Below are 21,433 nucleotides of genomic sequence, written 5' to 3' on the forward strand. Positions count from 1 at the left end.
ACTTGTATTTAGGCCCCTCAAGCGATTGAATCTAGAACTGCTCATAGGCTGAACTTAAGACAAGTGACAAATCCAACCCTACAGAATGGCTAAAAAGCAAAGACAGAACACAAGTCAGACACACAAATTCTTCCTGAAAACACAACTGAGGCATATGGGAGCTGTATCAATTGGAAACTGCAGTTTTCTCTCTATTGCACATTTTAAGGTCATCTGTTAAATGGGACAAGAGAAGGGTGAGGTGGGGGGGGGCACTGCAGGGCTCAATGAAACAATTAAGCTTGGATGGAGGAACTGTGTACTGTCCCCTAAATGAAACCCAAACCTCTGTAACGGAAATGACAGCTTGGGATGACGCAAGCATAATTGAAAGTGAGTTAAGGGGAGCAACCAAATAGACTGATAAAATACAAATCATTGAATGGCGCACACACACACACACACACACACACACACACATAATGGAGTTCACACAAACACGCACACAGAAAAGGCCGTTTATAAATCAAGTCAAAGCAGCAGCACGTATGCTTCAAAGTCATCTCTGAATCGCTTATCCACACATTGAACCACACTATACGAATACCAATTTATAGTCCACCATCATATCTCTCAGAGAGAGTGACAAATAGAGAGGGACACGGTGTGGGCCGGGCGAGAGAGGTAGACAGAGAGTGGAAGAGAGAGCGAGACACCCACACAAAATACCTATTTATACCTTTCATTCTTGTGTAAGATGAAGGAGAAGACACTGCAATGATATGGGTATTTACACATACAGTATATAAATATATGAATGCACTGAGTCAATCATTCACTCTCACACACACACACACACACACACACACACACACACACACACACACACACACACACACACACACACACACTCTCACTCATACACGCAAGAGTGTCCCAGAGCTGCAAGATAAGAGAAGAGAGTGTTCTGGAGAGAAAGCTTCCTCATTGGTGTGCAAGGCTGCACATGTTCCAACCCTCCCTTATGTGTGTGTGTCTGTCTGTGTGTGTATATGTGACTGAGAGTGTGCACCACTGTGTGAGTGTGTGTGTGTGTGTGTGTGGAGCACTCTTTCCTTCACCGCCACTAAAAAGACACAGAGGACCTATTGTGCCCAAGGAAGGAAAATCACTCCATTTTCAGAGAAAGGAAAGGAATGAACAGCTCCCTCTCTCCCTCCTTCCGTTCATCTCTCCTGACCTCTCTCGCTCCTTCCCTCTCTTCTTCCCCGCCTCTCACGCTCTTTCTTCCTCTCCTCCCATTCACATACAGCAGCTGAAATGGTGAAGCTTGTTAAAAAAGGGGAGCCCAGATGACAGCGTTCGCAGCTTTGCTTACCGCAGCATCTCCCCTGCTCGCCGGCTGCCTTCGAAACCACCGATGAAAGCAACTCGATTCTCTGCATCATAAAAAAAAAAGTTACAGCACTAAGGGGACCATAAGTAAAAGCACAAAGGGAGAAAAAGAAATGGGAGGCAGGAAAGTAGAGAAAAAAATCCCAGGGTTTGGAGTTAATGAGGTGTTTCATGCAGCAGTAACAGCAGAGCAACATTAAAGGAGGATGTTTTTCAGGTGCAAAGAGCATCACATCTTTGTTGCAAACAATGTTATCCAAACACTGAGCTTTCTACCTGGTCATAGCAGTTGGTTGAAATAATCTATTATGGAACAATTGTGAAGTTGACAGGGACTCCCTGACGTGAGATGCCTCGTTCTTACGAGATGGATGTGAATGTGCCTCTCTCTACATTATCAGCATTATTTTTTTGGGCCATCACTCAAGGTGCTAACTTTACAACACAACTAGATACCGTAAACAGGTTTAACCAATCTTACTTGGAAGAGAGGCCTACACTAAATGTAAATGCCTCTACCCAAACTGACTGTTGTTAAAATCCGTTAAAATGAGTACCCTGACTTCCTGGTTGAACCTTACTGTAGTTGAGAGTATGGATTTTCAGCTGGTCTTGGGTGAGAACAAACTGCTTTTTAAGAATTTTCCCACTTAACCAGACATAAAAGGGGAAGAAAGTATATACCTTGGTACACATATCGCATCATCTATGTTGAGTATGTTGTTAAGTATGTTCCTTTCTTGCAAACTGTACAGACCCATTGTACAAACAGTGCACGCAGCAGACAGTGAGGAGTTAGGACACATGGAGTATTTCCCTGTGTAATGAGGCATCACTGCAAACAATGTGGATTCAAGCTTCAGTTTAAGCTGTAAATAAAATGGTATAGGTAATCAAAGCTAAACTTCTGTTTTATAAACAACAGATCCGATTATCAAACTGTGTTTCTTATTTAAAACATCTCAGCGATCGATTTGATTTGTACAATCAGAACTTTTACATAAAGCAGTTATTAGTTCACTTAATATTTATTACTAAATATCTATTTAACTCACTTCAATGTCCAGTGTGTAAGATTTAGGTGTAAGGGATTTATTGACAGAGTTATTATAAAATAATCTTAGTGATGCTTTCAAGAGTGTGTTACATCTAAATTATACCAATTGTTATATTTTCCCTAGAATGGGCCCTTTACATTGAAATACTTTATATTTACATCAGGGAGGTCTTCTCTATGGAGGCCGCCATGTTTCTTGCAGTAACCCAGACTGGACAAACTCAACACCCTTTGAGTTTTATGAAAACTGAAGGTTATCAAAGGTTCTCTGTCATGTTTGGAAGGGGAGGATGCTGTGAGGGGGATTCAGCTGGAACATGTAACTTCACCACTTTGACATTAAATGCTACACACTGCTACTTTAGTCTAAAGACACTTCCTGTCTCATAAACAACAATGTTTTGACTACGGAACAGAAAAGTCAATCTGCTAACAATCCTGGGATGTTTGCTGTGGTACAATTTCTAGCTATTTCAAACATGGTGTGTTTGGAAGTTCTGGAAAAATGTAAATTATATATATATATATTATGTGGAGAACAACTGAAGCCAGAAGACACAAACAACCTGAATGCAAAACTCAGGGACTTTCCCAAACCCCTCCACACAAAGCTTTGCTACCTCAACCTCAAATAAGTGAAAAAAACTTGTTCATCCAGCTGAGGCCTGTTACCGGCAACATTTCAGCACCTTGGACAGCTACACATTAGCCAGGAGAGCTCCAGCGGGGGGAGGAGGATAAGGACAGGGGGTGGCGACTGGGAGGCCATTCACAGAGCATACAAAGAACCAATGTCAGCTCAAGTTGAAGGACAGAAAGGAGAATTAGCATTACAGCGGGGCAGCGCAGTTCATCCATGTCACACGGCAGCGGGGGGACCTGGAAATGCACAGGGGATCACCAGCATGCACCCGTGGACTCAGGCGTGTGGCATGTTTGAACTGCAGATTCTAGAGAAACGCAGCGTTTCAGGGTCTTGAGCGGTATCACTCTGTTTTGCTGCAGACCACATTTTTCATGGACTACTCATTCACAGCAGCAATGCAGCACAGTCAATTCCTGCCCTGACAACAATCCATCTCCAAGTCACTCGAGAAGCAGCAGCTGCAACATTCCTCAGTGTACATAAAGGAAGTCATTGCTGTATGCGTTTGAAGAGATGCATTCCAGCGTACTCGCTTTACTGCAGACTACCTTCGATTTTACAGAATACAGCACAGGCGTATTCTCCTTTACTCGTTATCCACAAGGGGTTATCCACTACTGTTAATTGCTACACTGACAATTCTTCTCTTCTGTAAAAATGACGCTTCCCAAGAAGCAACACAACATCATCAATCTACGTACGTCTCATGAGAACAAACAAGATCTTTTTTTTAAACCAATACAATCACTGTTCAGCCCACAGTGATGTTCTGACACATGCTTGTCCCTGCTGAAAAAAAAATATCGACCGTCCACATCAAAAGTAAAGTGTTGTCTGTGCATCGTCAGGATGGATGAAGGGGAGATGTTCAGCGGGAGGAGGAGGAGATTGGAGAAAAGCTTGAAACAATGTGTTGGGTAGAAGAAAGGAGGCCAGAGCAGATATCAGTAAATACAGAAAGCGCAAAGGAAAAAAGCAAAAACAAACAAAAAGCACCTCATCAATCATTAGAGGAGCCGTCATATTTCAGTGGAGAGAGAGAGAGAGAGAGAGAGAGAGAGAGAGAGAGAGAGAGAGAGAGAGAGAGAGAGAGAGAGAGAGAGAGAGAGAGAGAGAGAGAGAGAGAGAGAGGAAGGAGCTGCGGGTTAACTCTATTTTTTCATTTCTCTGGCTCACACACACACACACACACACACACACACACACACACACACACACACACACTTTAGAGCAGTCCACAGCCCACCACAGCATCCAAAAATAATCATGCACAGTCTTGACAAATTTTACCTCACGCTCTGGATCTTGACAAAGTGCTTCAGTGAAAATTTAATGGCGCCATTTTTTCCACGCTGTATTTCTCCCCTATAGCATACAATGTTCTCAAGAAGTTGTACATCTCCAAAGACACGTCATACTGAAAGCAAAATAACATGATCTCCCTGTCAACAATATCATTTCACACTCAGTCTCAAGTTCATTGTTTTCTTTTTTTTCAATTTGACATTTTACATAAAGATTTGATTCTTTAAAATACAGCACTTTCAGAAAAAAGAAACATTTCCATTTTGCAGAGAGTTGGTAAAATAGTTGAGTGCAAAGGCACTTTCTGGAGTAAGTGTAGTAAGATTTTGCCGCTTATTGGTTTTTAAAAAGATTTTTCTTTTAAGGTCTAACACTCACGTTTTATCTGTGTGTGCTAACTATGTACAGGAATGTCGATCTGTAGCATTTCCTCTTCTACAAAGAATAATTATTTCATACTTTTTTCAGTTTTTTCATTTTTTAAACAGGGAAAAAATAAAATACAGTTTTATGAAAAGCACAAAGCCGTATTTGTACACAATCCTGCCTAATATATACCTGCTGTCGTCAAAGTCTTTAAGAACTTTATTTTTCAGAAAGAAGAAATAATTTATACCTTCCAGGAGAAAAAATAGAACTGCATAATAATATAATTCTTATACTCCTTTTATACATTTTGAAAAGAAAATAGAGAAGAAAAGGAAGAGAGAAAAAAGATCATCAAGGCGTCAGTTCACTTCCAGTCAATCTTGTGGGATTGAACACGGATAGATAAGATAGATATATAGAGAGGGCTATTATTAGAGTAATTGCATGATTATTATGAATTGGGGGGGTCTTGTTGCTGTCTTACAGTTGGCTCATCGCAGTCTGTTTCTCCAGAACCTCCAGGTAGTCTGGTTCTGTTTTTAGCTTCCCAGGGAGCAGAAGTGGGTGCTCATTGTTTCTGGATGGGTGATCGGCCCCATAGTATTTCCTGGGGGTCCCGTACAGCACAGTTTTGTTCAACCTGTCCTGGTTGGTGACATGCCGCCGGGCTGTAGCAACCTCGTAGGGGGGCACGATGCAAGGTCTCTTAGGTAAAGTGCAAAAGTTGTAATTGAAAGGAGGTACCCCTGCAGCTGTGGGCAGCTCTTTGTTGGGCCTCTCCCCTAAGTTTTGATACAGCATCTCAGGGGGCTCTGGGGACAAACCACATGACGTCGGTGATTTATCCATAAAATCCACTGTGCTGATGGTGTAGGTCCCTGGGCTGCGGCTGAGGACGTCATCCTTCTTTGCCTCCAGGGGCCCGAAGCTAAGCTCCTTCAGATTACGGTAATAAGCCACCTGCTCACCATCCTTCTGCATGTAAATGGGGTTTTGGCACATGGAGCCCACAGGTGGGGGGATGTAATTATACATGTGTGTTTCAGAGGTTTTGTCTTGGGTTGGTTCTGGAGTGTAGGAACCATACTGCACTTGGAAAGAGTTGAGATCTAAGTTGTTGGCACCTGTGGGCACGTGCTCTACCCCTTTGCGCCGTTTTAGAACAAAAACAAAGAGGCCTGCGCCAAAGCATACTGAAAGGATGAAAACGACAAGGAGCCCAAGAATCAGGACTGAAAGTGGGACCTCAGAGTGTAAGTCAGGGGTGTGGAGTCTGGATTCAGTGGGGCTGACGGAACTAAAAGAAGAGGAAGAAGCAGCAGAAGAGGGACTGGTGGCTTCAGTGCCAGGGCTTATTAACGTAGGGTTTTTTGTAGGGGGGGCATATTGTGGTGGGGGCACCTCACTAGGCTCAGGGCATATGGCCTCATTGCGAAGCGAGCGCAGCAGGCGACCCGCGTGTTTCGAGGGAGAATCACATGTGATTTCGTTGACCACCACGCTGGTACTGGACAGCTCCATCCAGTTTTTGAGCGCCACAATCTTGCAGGTACAGTCCCAGGGGTTCTCCTGGAGGTCAATCTGTATGAAGGCTGAGAGCTGGTCCAGAACTCCTTTAACTGGAAGGTAGGAGAAATGATTATTCCGTAGGTTGAGCCTTGTTAACATGGTTCCTCCGAAAACATGGTCAGGGAGCGACCGTAATAGATTGTTGTTGAGAAACAGCAGCTGCAGGTTATGCAGAGCATTGAATGTTTGTGGTAAAATGTCTTTGATGATGTTGTATTCCAAATACAGATACTGGAGCGACTGCAGACCGGCAAAAAGAGATTGAGTAAGTGATTCGATGTAATTCCCATTGAGATAGAGACGTCTGAGGTTTGTCAGATTCTCAAATGCCCCCTCCTGAATCACTGCGATCCTGTTGTTCCCTAAATGGAGCAGCTCCAGTGAGCTGTACTCAGTCAGATCGTTTCTGTAAATGACTTGCAAGTAGTTACCAGTCAGGTGGAGTTTCTTTGGGTAGGAAGGCTTGGGGTTGAGCTCAGTGATGTTATGCAGCTTCCTCTCCTGGCAGTTAATGTTCAGTCCGCTGTCAGGGTTTTGTGATGTGCACACGCACACGCTGGGACACAGCATGGGCACAGGGGAGCGGGTCTGGTAAACCATTATGGGCCCAAAGACGTGTTTGTCCTTTGAGATGCGAGCGGTGGGCCTGTAGCGCATTTTTGGTGGCCGGGATGCTTTCGGGGCTCGGGTGGGGGTGACCATGCCGGGTTGGTGTGTCGGGGGGAGGGCTCCTTGAAAGTGAGAGTCAGACGGGGGGTGCACACGCTCGCCAGCATTCCTGCGCGGGCACAGATCCTGCTTTATGAGCTGGGTGATGTCTTTACCGTGCAGCCTGAACGGCGTCTCACAGACTATGTCCCCCACAAAGACGGAGATAGTGTCTAACCAGGATTTGAGAGGAATTAGATCACAGGTGCAATTCCAGGGGTTCTCCTCCAGCTGGATCTCCATGATGCCGCCTATGTGCTCCAGGACCCCGGCAAATGGCAGCATCTTAAGCCGGTTGCCACGTAAATCCAAGTGGGTAAGGAGCACAAAGCGGAAAATATTAGGGGGCAAAGACAACAACAGGTTATCATTAAGGATCAACACTTTGAGTTTATTCAGCTTACTGAAAGCCCCAGGCTCTATGGCGCTGATATAATTATAGTCTGCCTGTAAATACTCCAAACTCTCCAGTCCTGCAAAGGTGTCCTCTTTAATCACCTCCAGGTTGTTGTTGTTCAAATGGAGCCGCTTCAGAAAGCGAAGCCCGTTAAAAGCCCCGGTTCGGATCTCCTGCAATCCATTATTCCCCAGATGCAGTGAGGTGACATTGCCATAACTGACAAACTCATTGGCACCGAGCCGTGACAGGAAGTTTCCATTAAGAAAGAAATGGGAGATTTTGTTTGCTGGCGCCTGGAACTGACTGACGGTGGTAAATCCTTTATTCTCGCAGTTGATGTTCAGTATGTTCTCCCGCTCCTCGCAGGCGCAGCGGGTCTTGCAGATGTCTTTGGAGGCTGAAGTTTTGCGGCTCTCCGATTCGGAACGTGACAGGCTAGTGACCGTGAGGACGCTCAGCAGGAGGACGCTGCTCAGCATTTTTACAGCCGAAAATGGTCGCTGAAATATAGATCCAGCATTTAACTTTGCAGTGTTGGGCTCGGGTGGAGAGGAAAAAATCGGGGGAGTTCTCACAGTAGAGAGAGAGGGGATAAAAAGAGGTAGAGGCGCGCTCTCTCACACACACACACAAAAACACTTACAGACACAAGCACAAGGGCGCAGGGAACAGGCGCACCGCTGTTATCTGCTGTTAAAAAGGGGCCGTGACGCACCAGTCGTGCGCAAATCTCTCCATTGCCCTTCACTCTGAAATACAAAATCCGTCCCAAAAAAGATCAATCCTTGAAAGGAAGAAAAGGGACACCACCGCAAATCACCGGGCTCCTGTGTGGCAGTGGCTGGACTTGGCACATTGTCAGAACCAGAGGAGACTCGGAGGGAGAAAAAGCCGCTTACTGCAACCCCCCTTTTTTCCTTATAGAGAGCGTCAATTTATTCAGTGGCTTCATGCAGATCACCGGCAGCTGCAGCCAAACACCCAGAGACAGACCCAGGCTGCAAAACGCTCCCTCTGTCCCCACCCACACTTAAAAAGCGCTTCATGTTGTTGTCCAAGCAAAAAGAACAAAAAAAAAAAACCCCACTAACTCTTTTTTGTTAAAGATCCAGAAATAATGCGCCAAGACGCACCATGACGCACAGCCATCGATCCTCAGCGTCTTCTCCAACAGAAGGAAGAGCAGCAAAAGTGCGGTGGATGGTGGAAAAGAGGAGGAAAACGGAGCGCGGTGAGACAGAGATGAGACTTATATTCCTGGAGCCGAAGCATAACTACACAGACATGCAGCTTGTACTGTGCTGTCTCCCCTCCTCCTCCGCTCCGCACGGCGAGAGCAGCACTGAGCGTCTGCTGCTGCCGCTGCTCCACTGCGTTAGTCTCTGCGCAGGCGTGCATGCGCGTGTTTGTGTGCGTGTGCGAGGAGCCGAGGGGCCGTTACGTCACCGACACGGTCAACATGAACACACACAAACTCTCTCTCTCTCTCTCTCTCTCTCTCTCTCTCTCTCTCTCTCTCTCTCTCTCTCTCTCTCTCTCTCTCTCTCTCTCTCTCTCTCTCTCTCTCTCTCTCTCTCTCTCTCTCTCTCTCTCTCTCTCTCGCACAGACACACACACTGGGTCGTTCAAAAAAGAAACCACCATCCTTTAAATCAGTTTCATCAGTTCCTCGGATCAAATTCCAATTAGACTTCAAATGATTATTAAGCCACTCAAAATACTTCAAGAGACTTTCACTGGAGCAAATTTTTTTCAAATCAACCAAATTATTGCTATTGTTCTATTTGTTACAATCAACTTTCCGTTTGGTTTCAGAATTTGATACTCGATCTTTTCAAGGATATAAACCATTTATAAACTCATGTACACTGGGAGCGGTAACATTTTGTGACTCATCATGTATAATAGGTTCATTTAAACCATTTCAATTTATTTTAAAGAAGCCTCCCCTTTTGTTTTCATATGTTTTGCATTTTACGAACTCCACATATCTGCTACAACAGCAAATAATCATGTGATTAATTAATATACCTGCAAAGTGTGATGTGATGCTCCAGTGTAGTCAGTTTATCCTTTTTTAAATGTATTTATGAATTTGTTTTCTAACCGAAGACTCCACTAGGAGGCAGGAAAGGCCTCTATTCAGGATCCCAGCATCTCACTCATTATTCCTTCCATTTACCGGTGTCTGTCTTTTCACTCTCATTTATCATGTCAGTGAATGACACTTAAGGCGCAAGAAAGGTATTTAGTTTACTGACATTCCAGAGAAAAAGGAACAGTGATGAATATAATATAATAGGTATTGTATGCATGAGTCTAAAGGCTACATACAGTTCGTATGATATAAATGAAACATTACATAAATTAATAATTTAAAATTAAATGTTAAATGCTGTATTTATATAAACGTCTAGAAATGTATGCTAATTACTTGAAATGTTACACTTCTCAGGCTTAACTGACAACAATTATATTCATATATGATAAAACGTTATATATGATAATTACTCTGAATTATTAGAGTAATCTTCCTTTTATATTTTAATGTAAGTTATTACAGTCCAAAACAAGATGTGACTTGAGTTAAAGTCATTTAAAAAAAACTTTCAATATCAAATTCACAGAGGGAATTTTTTTTATATTATTTTTCTGCTGACATTTAATGTCAGCAGAAAATTGTCAGTTTCATCCCACTCATCAGTGCTCCATAGAGCCATTCAAATACTCAAATATAGAGGTTACGGAGACTAAGCTCTAATGGATACTTGTGTAAACTCACTGTTGATTCATGCAGTTATCCAATCAGCCAATCGTGTGGCTGTACTGCAGTGTGTAAAATCTTGCAGCTGGTACAGTTTAATCAAACATCAGAGTGGAGAAAGACATGTATATGAGTGACTGTGTCGTTGAACGCAGTGACAGATGTGCTGGTTTCTGTATTTTTGAAACTGCTGATCACCAGGGATTTTCACACGCTTGAGGTTTTACTTAGAATAGGGTTGAAAATCAATAACCTTCACACTGAGAGGTGGAATAGCTGGCTTGAAGGAGATGTCAGAGGAGAATATTAAGACTAGTGTTGCCATAGCCTGTCAATTCCAACCACTCTTTACAACTGCAATGAGCAGAACAACCGTCAGAATGATCAACAACATTAGGTGGATGGTTCTTCATCAGCTTAGACCACATCAGGTTCCTCTCCTGTCAAAAAACAGAAATGTGAGGCTGCATTGACACAGACTCACCAACACTGGACAGCTGAAGACAGCAAAAATCCAGATTTATCAGACCTGGCTAAATTTGTCAGAGTCTAAAGAACAGACAGTAGTCCTTAGAAAACCTAAGGGCTGCAGCCATGGTGCACAATGGCCAAAGCAAGTCCCTTAAGGAGCTCAGAGCAACACCATGGCATTCTTGATTTGTGATTTGTGAAGAGGTACCTTAAGTCAACTCTTTGGCAGCTGAAGTCGCTGCAGAGAAGACTGAACAGAGTGACACGGGACCTTTGGAAGAGTCCTGGAGGCAGCGGTCACTGCAGTCGCCTTACTGCAGCCTGACTGAGGACTGACAACAGGCTGTGACAGCAGGATTGGTGTGAAGACTCAAGGGTGAGGATGTTTTTCTGCTTGTCAGGGTCTGACAGGCCTTGTCTGCCTCTGAGGATATTCCCTGAGATTGAAAATAGACATAATTGTATACTGTAAAAGCAATATCGTGATTGACTTTTTTCAGATATATCTCAGCGGTTTTAGATACGTAGTAGGATTTTTGGAAGTTTATTAAGACTGTTAAGTCCTAATCTAAATGTAATGGTTAAAGATAAATTTAGCCCTTTTCTGTATTTATCTTCTTATAGAGGATGAGGGCAGCCTCATATTTCAGTGTTTGATGATTGATGGGGTGAAGGAGTGTTGAAGGGAAAAGCCTGCAGGTTTCCACATGAGGCCAGATAGGTATATATTGTCAGAGCGCTGCTCCACAGCACATTTGTCAAGTCAATCACAGGCCACTGACGATGGTTGTCCCTGAAGCGTAAGTGTGTTTGTGCGTTAAAGAAGAAGAAAAATTAAAAAGGACTATTTACTATTCTATCCCAGTACTTTTTAAGTCGATATTAATCTATTATTTTACATCCATCCATATATTACCTATACCACTCCTTATTTGAAGTACACTGAGTGCATGGGGCTGCTTCCAATCCCAACCAGTTTTGAGCGAACTAGGGAAGTACTTTCATTGATGTCTAGTAGCTTGCTATGGTTTGGTCATAAACCCTGCCTCCTCTATGTTCATGAGAAGGACATGGACCACATTAAAGGGTCAAATTGTACATCCAATAAAATCTGTAATTTTAAGTAGTTCTTATCGCATGGATTCATGTCAAAGCCTAGTTATTTGGTGTTATGAATGGCTGTATTATATATTTATTTATAAGAATGATTCACAATTGGTTAATTGCATGTTATGGCCAGACTTCCCTATAGTGGCTCAATCCCCTAATTGCTACTGCTCAATATCTGGCACCAAATACGCAAGATGGCAGCTGCCTACCCAAGATATTTTGGCTTCATTTATTAATAGTGGGAGGAAAGCAGATGTGTCATCCACCTTCGTAGCAGTTTACTCCCCTAATTTTGCTCTCAGCGTTGTAGATTCTTTAATTCAATTAAGAGTTACACCTGTATTGCTGGGGAAGGAAAGTCCCCCTGCTAGCCAGCTAGCTTACTGTCAGTTAGCACACTCAGTGTTCGCTAGCAAGCTTGTTAGACTGCTGGCTAACAGGAAGTTTTAGTCAAAAGTTATACTCGTATCATTGACCTCTTGTATTTCTCTGCTAACCATCCCTCTTTTTTTTAAAGCATATGCCTTGACAGAGGAGGTTAAATAAAAAAGTGGACAGGCCAGCACAGCTAATGGGCCACAATAGCTTTTTCCGTTTTCCTCCACTTTCCCTCAAAGGTCAGGGCTGTCAGGATGACTTGCTGCTGTTCAAGGCACAAAGTTCACTGAAAAGAAAAATAAACTAATGCTTTGCAAGGGAATATAACTGATGCTGATGGGAGCAAATGTATTTTGCCACTGTCAGGGCTAATCTTGTAGTAATACATATTACACAAGGATGTGTTGATAAACTTCAACTCCTTGTTGTGTTACGGCCTTTAGAGTGTTCAACTTTCTAAAAGATAAAACAAAATAGATTGACTGTTATTGTTGTTTGTTTCTTCTCTTATGTTATTTATGCTCTTCAACCCAATCATTCTTTTTTATCTGTTTTGTGTCTGGAAGAGTGTTTGTAGGGACACACAGAAATGTGTGGGGTCCAACTGAGATCATAAAGAAGTGCATGAGATGAGTTATGAGAGTGTTTTGCTTGATCTGGTGCAGAAACACAGAGGGAGATTGAGGGATTGCTGCTGTAATGGTTTTGACATATATCTGTGAATGTAGCCGCCATGCTGGAGCTCAGTGTGGGAATGTCACAGTGGATCAGGTTTCATAAATGGCTCAGAAGAGTGATGTTTGAAAAGGAGAAATTCCAACAAGTCATAGTTCATAAGTCAGAAGTGGGTCTTGGGTATTTACAATAAAGTTGTGAGTCAAGTCCAAAAGTCTAAAATGTCAAGTTTTGAGTAACAATGAGCTGCCATTTCAACAACTAATAAATTATATTATATAATATACAATAAATCCAAACAAAGCAAATAATAAAGATCCGTAGTTTTATTGAAAGAACAATTGTGTTGGCTGCTTTTCCTCTTAGTTAGATAGTGATACATGTTCTAAATAAAGATGAAGAAAGGGAACATTTATTAATTCGAAATGTTTACATTAAATAACAATCACAGTTTAGAGACTGGCCTCGAAGTGTAACTTCACCCCCTATGGTTTTACTGAAGTCCCTCCCTGAAAATGAAATGCCAGTTCAGTCACACAACTCACGTTCAAATGTTTATTGTAGCAGTAGAACATATTAGTGTTTGGCATCTCAGCTCCGACTCAGGGCTGAAGCAACTGGTAGCAATACTGACGCAGCAGCAGGCCAAGCAAAGGGAGTGATGGGATAAATAGGCTTGTCGGGCTTAAATAGACCACCTTGTAAGGTGGGTTTGTATTATAGATGATGTGGAGAGTGAAGTATGCGCTGCTAGAGTTGGCTGCCTGAACTAGCTCGCAGGCGTCGCTTCATTCCTGGGAAGCGGGGCTAAGACACACCTTTGAAACTAAAATACTTAAAGTTAAAATGTATTTATTTTAACAATCTGGTAATAAATATTAAATAAAATTGTGTACGTTCAAAGAACAATGGTATAATTTAATTTACTGGTCACAAATTTTTCCCTTTATAGAAAACGTGCTGACAGCTCAGGTATTGTCGCTGATATTCGGATAAAGGGGTTGAGATGATATGCTTTTTGTTTACAGCTTGTCTGAGCATCTGACATCTGTTGTGTATTGACTTCTCTGACTTGAGTTGTGGTGATGTTGCTGTGTTCCCTGATTTCAGCAGCTAAGTTAGTTTAGTGTTGTCATATCAGGTGACGTGCACATGCATGTACGTAGATCTGCATTTATCATTTTGTAAATAATAGTAATGTAGTAAATGGTCTGTTTACATTTAGCGCTTTTCAAGTCTTGAGGACCACTCCTCTTTTACAGTTTTTGCCATATACCCATTCACATGGTTTTATGGCAAAAACAGTGCATCTGTGGTATGTGCCGCCCTGTCACAATGGAACGGCCGTCAGGGGGAATTTGGGCGGCTTCAGTATCTTGCCCAAGGACACTATGGGGAAGACTAGGATCGAAACACCAATCTTCTGGTTAGAGGACAACCCGCCCTACCATGATTAATTAGTAATTTCCTGTCACCTTGACTGTGAAGTGTGGATTTTGCATCTTCTCATCAAATCTGTTCAGTCAGAGAATGTACAGTAGACTGCCCAGATCTGATCACTGGGATTATCCATTTTTTAAGATTAGTGCATGATGGTTTGGGCTCCACCTTTACAGAACCTGATTTATTATGTAAGTCTTTAGTGCGATAGTGGGAGTAAGACGTGAATTTTTTTTTATTCACGTTTGAAATTCACTTTGAAAGGTGCTAAAGCTCCCACTCACTTGCTGGCTCGCCTTTTGGTAAATCCAGTAATAACCTGTCTAAGCTGGAGTCTCTGCTGGGCTCCCACATGGCATGGGCTCTATCTAATATTTTGTAATGAGAATGACTGCTGAGGCGACAGAATCAAATTTTCCTTTTAGGTCCCAGGCTGAAGTTTATTTTGGCTCCCAGGCTAAAAAACCCAGTTTCAGAGCCCCTGAGCTGAGTGATACTTCAGCTTGATAGAGCGCTCAGAGATAAAGAAGCTTATTACTCACTTTTACAACACTGAACTTGAAAATACATGTCAGATTGTCACATTTCCTTTCAAGCTGCACTTCAGGTGATATTAAGCTGAATACATCATTACCACAAAAATGTTGTAAGTTCACATTAAGTCTCTGTTCTCAAACACTTTTTGTTTTTGTTTTTACACATTTGCACATCAGAATGCTCGGCTCAAAGACATTTGAAGGCAGATGTGCTTAAAGCTAATGATACACTGATACATTCCGAGTGTGCTGACAGACATGGAAGATGAATAGAATGAGAGGCAACAGAATGAAAGAGCATAGACAGAAAAGACGAAGACGGAGAGAAAAATGCGAGATTGAAGTACGAGGAATAAAGACCACAAATAGAAAAAAATGGTTGAATTAAAAATAAGAAAAGCAAGAAAAAGCTGCATTTAAATTAGAATTATAACTTACAATAGAGTCAGATGTCAAATTCCCTGAGATGGAGACAGCTACTTTCTCAGATGTATAACACAGGATCCCAAATAAAGATGACAGAATAACATAATTTGACTAAGATTGAAATATGATTAGCATCTTCCTTATATTTTTATGTATAAGGACACATATTTATCCAGTCTCTGTGTTCTTTCAATTTAAACATTTTTCTTTTCTTGTTCTTTACTCTTAATGATTATCATATAAACGTATACATTTGACATTTACAGCATCTTATTTTGACAGCTGGACATAGTAAACTGTATATACATCTATACTGCTTATAAAGCTAGAGCCAATCCCAGCAGACATTGGGCGAGAGTTGGGGCCCACACTGGACAGGTCACCAGCATATTTATAGAGTTCCCAATCACATTCACACCTAAAGTCAATTTAGAGTCTCCAATTCACCTAATCCCAATCTGTATGTCTTTGGACTGCGGAAAGAAGCAGGGATACCCAGAGAAAACTTGCACGGGGGGAACATACAAACTCCACACAGCCACCCTTGGTCACATGCATATCCTTGACCAAAAGTTACACATTTCAATAACTTATTTTGTATATGTGCTGCTGTATTTAGGTACAAGTAACATTTCAAAGCTTTTGTTCAGGTAAATATACAAGTTTTGTATTTGAAGACAGACTGAAGTCGCCAACTAACAAAGTCCAGCCAGTGTAAATCCAAGAGACATGATACCAAACATCAAAATTATACACAGAGATAAGGGTAAAGAAGTGAAGTTCAAGTGAAAAATACAATTCCTATTCTATTCTGTTGCAATGCGCCTGCTGCTGGTTTGACTTTGGAGATGCGAATGACCCAAAACCAAATGTCCACTCACATTTGCAAATCTCTTCCATAACAGACGTGTAGAAAATAATTATGTGTTAAAAAGACATTCATGCCTCAGTTGTAACTGATGAATTGGATCCCAGCTAAATTCACCATTAATATTGATCTACACATTTACACATCTTTTTTTTCCTTAAGCTCAATACACTTGTAAATCTGAGTACAGACATGCAAACACGGATTGGGATACAGTTGACTCACATCGGAAATAGTTTTGGTACATTTAAAGTCACATATAAGAAATTGGTTAATAATTAATTAATAATTAGCAATTTAGATTTATTTAGATTGTAAGAGTTGACCTTGCCATTTAGGGTTTTGCTATTCAAGGCAGTTATAAGCATTTTTATCACTGCAGTTTCAACCTTCATTTTTGAAGGAAAGGTTCATTACACATTATACTATGTGTATTTTGTTCTACTGGCTAGGTAAAATGAAAGGTTTAGCTCAGGTGTATACCTGTAGAGAAAATGAATGGGCAACTGTAACAGGGCCACTGAAATAACATATTTCAGATTTATTAACGTTTGTCTCAGCAGCACTATCACTGTCTGTAAGAAGAAGTGGAGTGTGTGAGAAAAAAGTGAGTGATCAATGCACATGAAGAACTTCAGTGGGAAATATATAGGAAGACATTCAGTCCCTCGTCTGCTGGATCAAACTAATGGCTTCCCTGTATATACAGGGGAAGCTCTAATCCCCCACATGGAGCAGACTGAAAATCTATCTAAATCCTTGAGTCACAGTGAATGGGTTGCTGCACTTTATGGCTTCTGACTGTCAATGCATCAGTGTGCATGAACACGAAGACAAGTGTCGATGCATCATCGTGTCTTCATCAACCCATCTTCAGCTAACACAAGGTCAAATAGTTGATTTTCTTCTTCAGTCATGTCAAGCTGAAGGGCTACAACATGCGTCGGATTTGTGATTATGTGTGGCTGGCGAGGGATGGATAGAAATAAATAACCATGGTTCTCGTCGGGTTTCATATCTTATCTTGTGATGTGAAGGATGAGATACGCGAAGGGCTGGAAGTGTGGATAGTTAGTGAACACCTTGTCACAGAAAATGTTTCCTGGCACCAGGACATTTTTTTGTTTCTGGAGGATTTAAGTTGTGAGATGGCCTCGACATGAGGACATTTTTTATCAAAATGATTTTTTATAGGGATGAATGATTCATAAACGGATGATCCTTTATATTTTTCAGATTAAGAGCTTTATCCCCAGCTGGGGAACAATAGGAACCACACTTCTTTACTAAAGTCCATCTCTAAAGCGAACAATAGTGCATGCATTTATTTTTAAAACAACAATAACCATCAAAACAAGGGTGTGTTTGGATGTAGAGCTTCTCTAAGACCTTGTACATGGAGTGAATTGACTTGGCATGATTTGTATGATTTGTATTTGTCCTCTGATCTGTAATCATCCCCCCACCCACAACTCAGGAACAATAAGTACACAAACATTCATGGCTATTTATGTGCCTAAGCCTGGATGTCCAATGTGCATCATAACATTGTGCAGTAAAAGTGCAGGATCAGTTTGTCCAAAAAAAAAAGAAGAAATAAGAGCGTAGGTGTCATGTTTCCATCCCTGCTGATCGGCACTGATAAAAAACAGTCATTTGTATCCATTCCCATTGTAGAGTCTGACAACCCTCAACCTATTTGTGTGTGTGTGTGTGTGTGTGTGTGTGTGTGTGTGTGTGTGTGTGTGTGTGTGTGTGTGTGTGTGTGTGTGTGTGTGTGTGTGTGTGTGTGTGTGTGTGTGTGTGTGTGTGTGTGTGTGTGTGTGTGTGTGTGTGTGTGTGTGTAATCTTTCTACACTTGCTATTCCTGCACAAGGTTGCAACTTTATTACATTTCAAGCTATCTGCTCCCACATTCCCGCACATTTTACCCTCTGTCTTGCGGGAAACATTCTATAATTTCTCTCATATTATCCCAGCTGCAAATTAGGGGGGATATAAAATCAAAAGAGTCTCTGTTCAGAGGCCCTTAGAAATGATTTTCGAAGAGAGAGAAGCTTTCGAAGACGAGGAAGAGTTTTCAGAATATGAAGATCATATTTTAAAAAATTCAGAGTCTGACAGTGAGTTTAAAGAAGAGGATGAGATTGACCATCAGCCAGCTCCAATACCAGGCCTTCTGCAGCCAGCCAGAGGAGCTGGCCGTCAGCAGCCAGCAAGTGGAGAAATATGGATGTCAAAAATGATGATATTAAATGGCCTTTTTGCCCAAGGAATGGTATGGCTACCATTGTAATAAGGATTCAACCAGGGCCAACACGCTCCCACCTCAGCTGTTGACTACAGAAGAGAGGAGGATTCAGGAAGAGGTTGCCCCATCCACCTGACCCTCAGAACCACCATCTGCAGAGCCTGAAGTAAGTGTGTGATGCTATTGCGTATGAGAGAGAGATATTTTTTTTTGATTTTTAAAACTTTTATTCTCAAAATGTATACAAAACAACTGTCAATGTTTCAATGACAATAAGTGGATCTGCTCAGTACATTTCAGAACAGTACAAAAACCTACCTAGAAAATAATATTAAATAATAAAACATTGTTAATCAGAGAACATATTAAGTCATTAAAACATCACTGTTTGATGAAGCCATCCATGTTCTTAATTTCTTTAAAAAAACTAAAATCTACTGAGACTCTTGCTTTCAGCAACGAGATAAAAACAGGAAGAGCTTCTTGTCCTGTCCCCTGCTTTGTTTTTCCTGCTGCTGTAGATGGACATTTTTGCATCTCCTACTATCCAATTTAATAATTTCCACTTGCACTGGTTGGATTGTCTATAACCAACTCCTAGGATGAAGGCACTCTTACTCCATGTCTCACCAAACTGTTTCAAAACATTTTGAAGTGTATTAAAAAGGTGACAGAGTCTTTTACAATCATGGAAAACTGTTTCTGCCTCTCAACAAAAAATATATTACATTTGACTGTTTAGTTGATGATAGAGATAAAACTGTAAGCCATGTAAAATCCGTGTAAAATCCTACACTGCAGGTTACCAGTCCTTTTCCTAAACGGTGGTTTGTATAAAACACTCCACACCGGTTTGACATAGCTGTCCACATTCAGTCTTTTCCTCCACACCGAGTTAGTCCTCACATCCAGTTTGCTTCTGTTCAGGGTTAAAACACCACATTCAATCATGGCTCTCCCTTTGGCTGTGTTCAGGTCCACCTGTTTCCAGTCTGTTTTATTTAAAAAAGGTCCTGTGAGCCCATCCAATTTTGGATTAAAACCTAACACCGGAAAAGGGTCGCTGTCGTCAGGGGTTTCTGTTCCAGCAGTGTATTCCTGTAGCATCTTTACCTCCTCGTCTGTGAGTCTCTTAATCCATAAATTTAAAATTCACTCTGCCTGTCGCATGGACCTCTGTCCGTTGAGGGAAGCCACCGCCGGGATGTTGGTTAGACCAGTTCCTTCTGCATTGACAGGGGGCCATCCAACCCAGTGTTCATGTCATGAGGGACTTTGGGCACCTCTCCACAGAAGGATTCATAAATGAAATTGTTCTCAGTGTATTCACTTTTGTACAGATCCTTTTAAAAACTCACGGCTCTCTTCCGGATCTCCTTGCTGTGGCTGAGTTCTTCTCCTTCTGGAGATCGCAGAGTGTGGATGATTCTGCCTTGTCCGCTCTTCTTCCCCAGTCCAAAGTAGTATTTCGATGGTGCATCCATGAGCGCTGCTGTCTGGAACCGTGACCTGACCAGAGCCCCCTGAGCCTTAGTGCCCAGTAGGTCTGTAAGAGCAGATTTTTTAGACTTTCCAGTGGAATCTATTAAATTAAGCAACTCAACAATTTCTATAGTGGCCGTTCCACTCAGTTGCAATATGATGGCCACTTGATTGTGTCTGAGGAGTATTTCTTTACAGCTGACTCGTGTCCAAAGAACAGAACCGTCCCGTAGTGATAACCCACTGTTACACGAATCCAGGAGACGGGTTACACTTGAAGTGAGGTATTTTATTTTCCTTTCCAGCACAGATCAGACACACCATGTAAACAATCCATTATCGTAGATTGGCATGCCTTAACTCCAAACTGGTCACAACGTCACTTTTTCTCTTGTCACTGATATCAACCATCACTTTCCCGTCATCTTCACGTTAATGTCACTCACATTTCACGCTCATTCACATATATATGTCACGATATGTCACAGTCAAAACTTGTTTGAGTCTACTTCTACAGACTCCTCACTCACCACTCTTCTTGTGCGTCACTAACCAGCCACGCTGGCTCCACCTCGCACCTGATATGAAGAACCGCCTTACGGCCTCATCAAACTGTTGCAAACAATGCCCAAAACAAAATATACTTGAAATATAGAAACCTATATACAAAATATAATTTAACTGTACAAAACTTAAACTTAAAACATGGATAATATAAGAAATTATAAAACCAACATAAATATTTAACTATACAAACACTGCATAATGGATAAATCTTACAATTTCCATCTAAAGATCCTTCATAGATCTGGTTATGTCTCTTGTAACATTGAGAGTATACTGTTTACAAAGCTGCTTTATCTCCACCTTCCCATAGTCCCACCACAGTTTTAAAGAACTAAAATCTTTCTTTCTTTCTTTAAAACCGCTCCAAAAAAACATAACAACACCCTTAAAATGTGCATCACATAAAAGAGATGTTTAATGCCAGTATGCAATTTTGGACTTTAATTTAGAGATACAAACATTGCACACAACCAGCACGTGATCTGTAAAACCAACAGGGAGTATACTACACTTTCTGAAGATGCAAAAATTATGTTTTAAACAATAAAACCGGTCCAATCTGCCCCCCCCCCCCCCCCCCCCCAACTGGTGGCTCAAGACCACCTGCCCCTCCCACTCTCTTTTCCAGTCATTCAAATTTTTTGAGGCATTATGAGTTTCTTGTAGAAACATCACTTCAGTTCTTTTAAGTTTCATTTTTCTGTTGTCTAATTCTTTGAACAATCTTTTTGAGTTGGGGAAATGTGCGTATTTCCACGCAAACTCTGACCCATGCGTACGAAAGTTTTGGAGACGGGAAAGTGGCAACGCAGACGTGAGGTGGTGAACTGAAGCCAGATTTTTGATCCAATTCATCATTTACATTAAAACCAACAGCTTAGTTTTGCTCGCGCGACATATCTGTTCCACACATATTAATTAAAAAATATATAGAACAATTTACGGCAAATTACGTTTAGATTCCATTTAACAGTTACGGAGCAGAGTCATTAATAGGTTTTAATAATATCTGTGAATAACACTGTGCGTGTGTCATC

The 21,433-nt window shown here is 41.6% G+C and overlaps 1 protein-coding gene across 1 annotated transcript; it reads right to left on the bottom strand.

Moving 5' to 3' along the window:
- Positions 1 to 5,231: 5,231 nt before the first annotated feature.
- slitrk2 (SLIT and NTRK-like family, member 2) lies at positions 5,232 to 7,910 on the bottom strand. The gene has a single exon (XM_061079973.1). The coding sequence runs from the start codon at positions 7,905 to 7,907 to the stop codon at positions 5,232 to 5,234; it is 2,676 nt and encodes an 891-aa protein (XP_060935956.1). The 5' UTR covers positions 7,908 to 7,910.
- Between the last annotated feature and the right edge of the window lie 13,523 nt (positions 7,911 to 21,433).

Source organism: Limanda limanda, chromosome 10 (genome assembly GCF_963576545.1).
Source record: "Limanda limanda chromosome 10, fLimLim1.1, whole genome shotgun sequence".
Lineage (NCBI taxonomy): Eukaryota > Metazoa > Chordata > Actinopteri > Pleuronectiformes > Pleuronectidae > Limanda > Limanda limanda.

Bases quoted from the DNA above. Each gene is read 5' to 3' on its own strand.
- slitrk2 (XM_061079973.1), bottom strand. From the start codon at position 7,907: ATGCTGAGCAGCGTCCTCCTGCTGAGCGTCCTCACGGTCACTAGCCTG.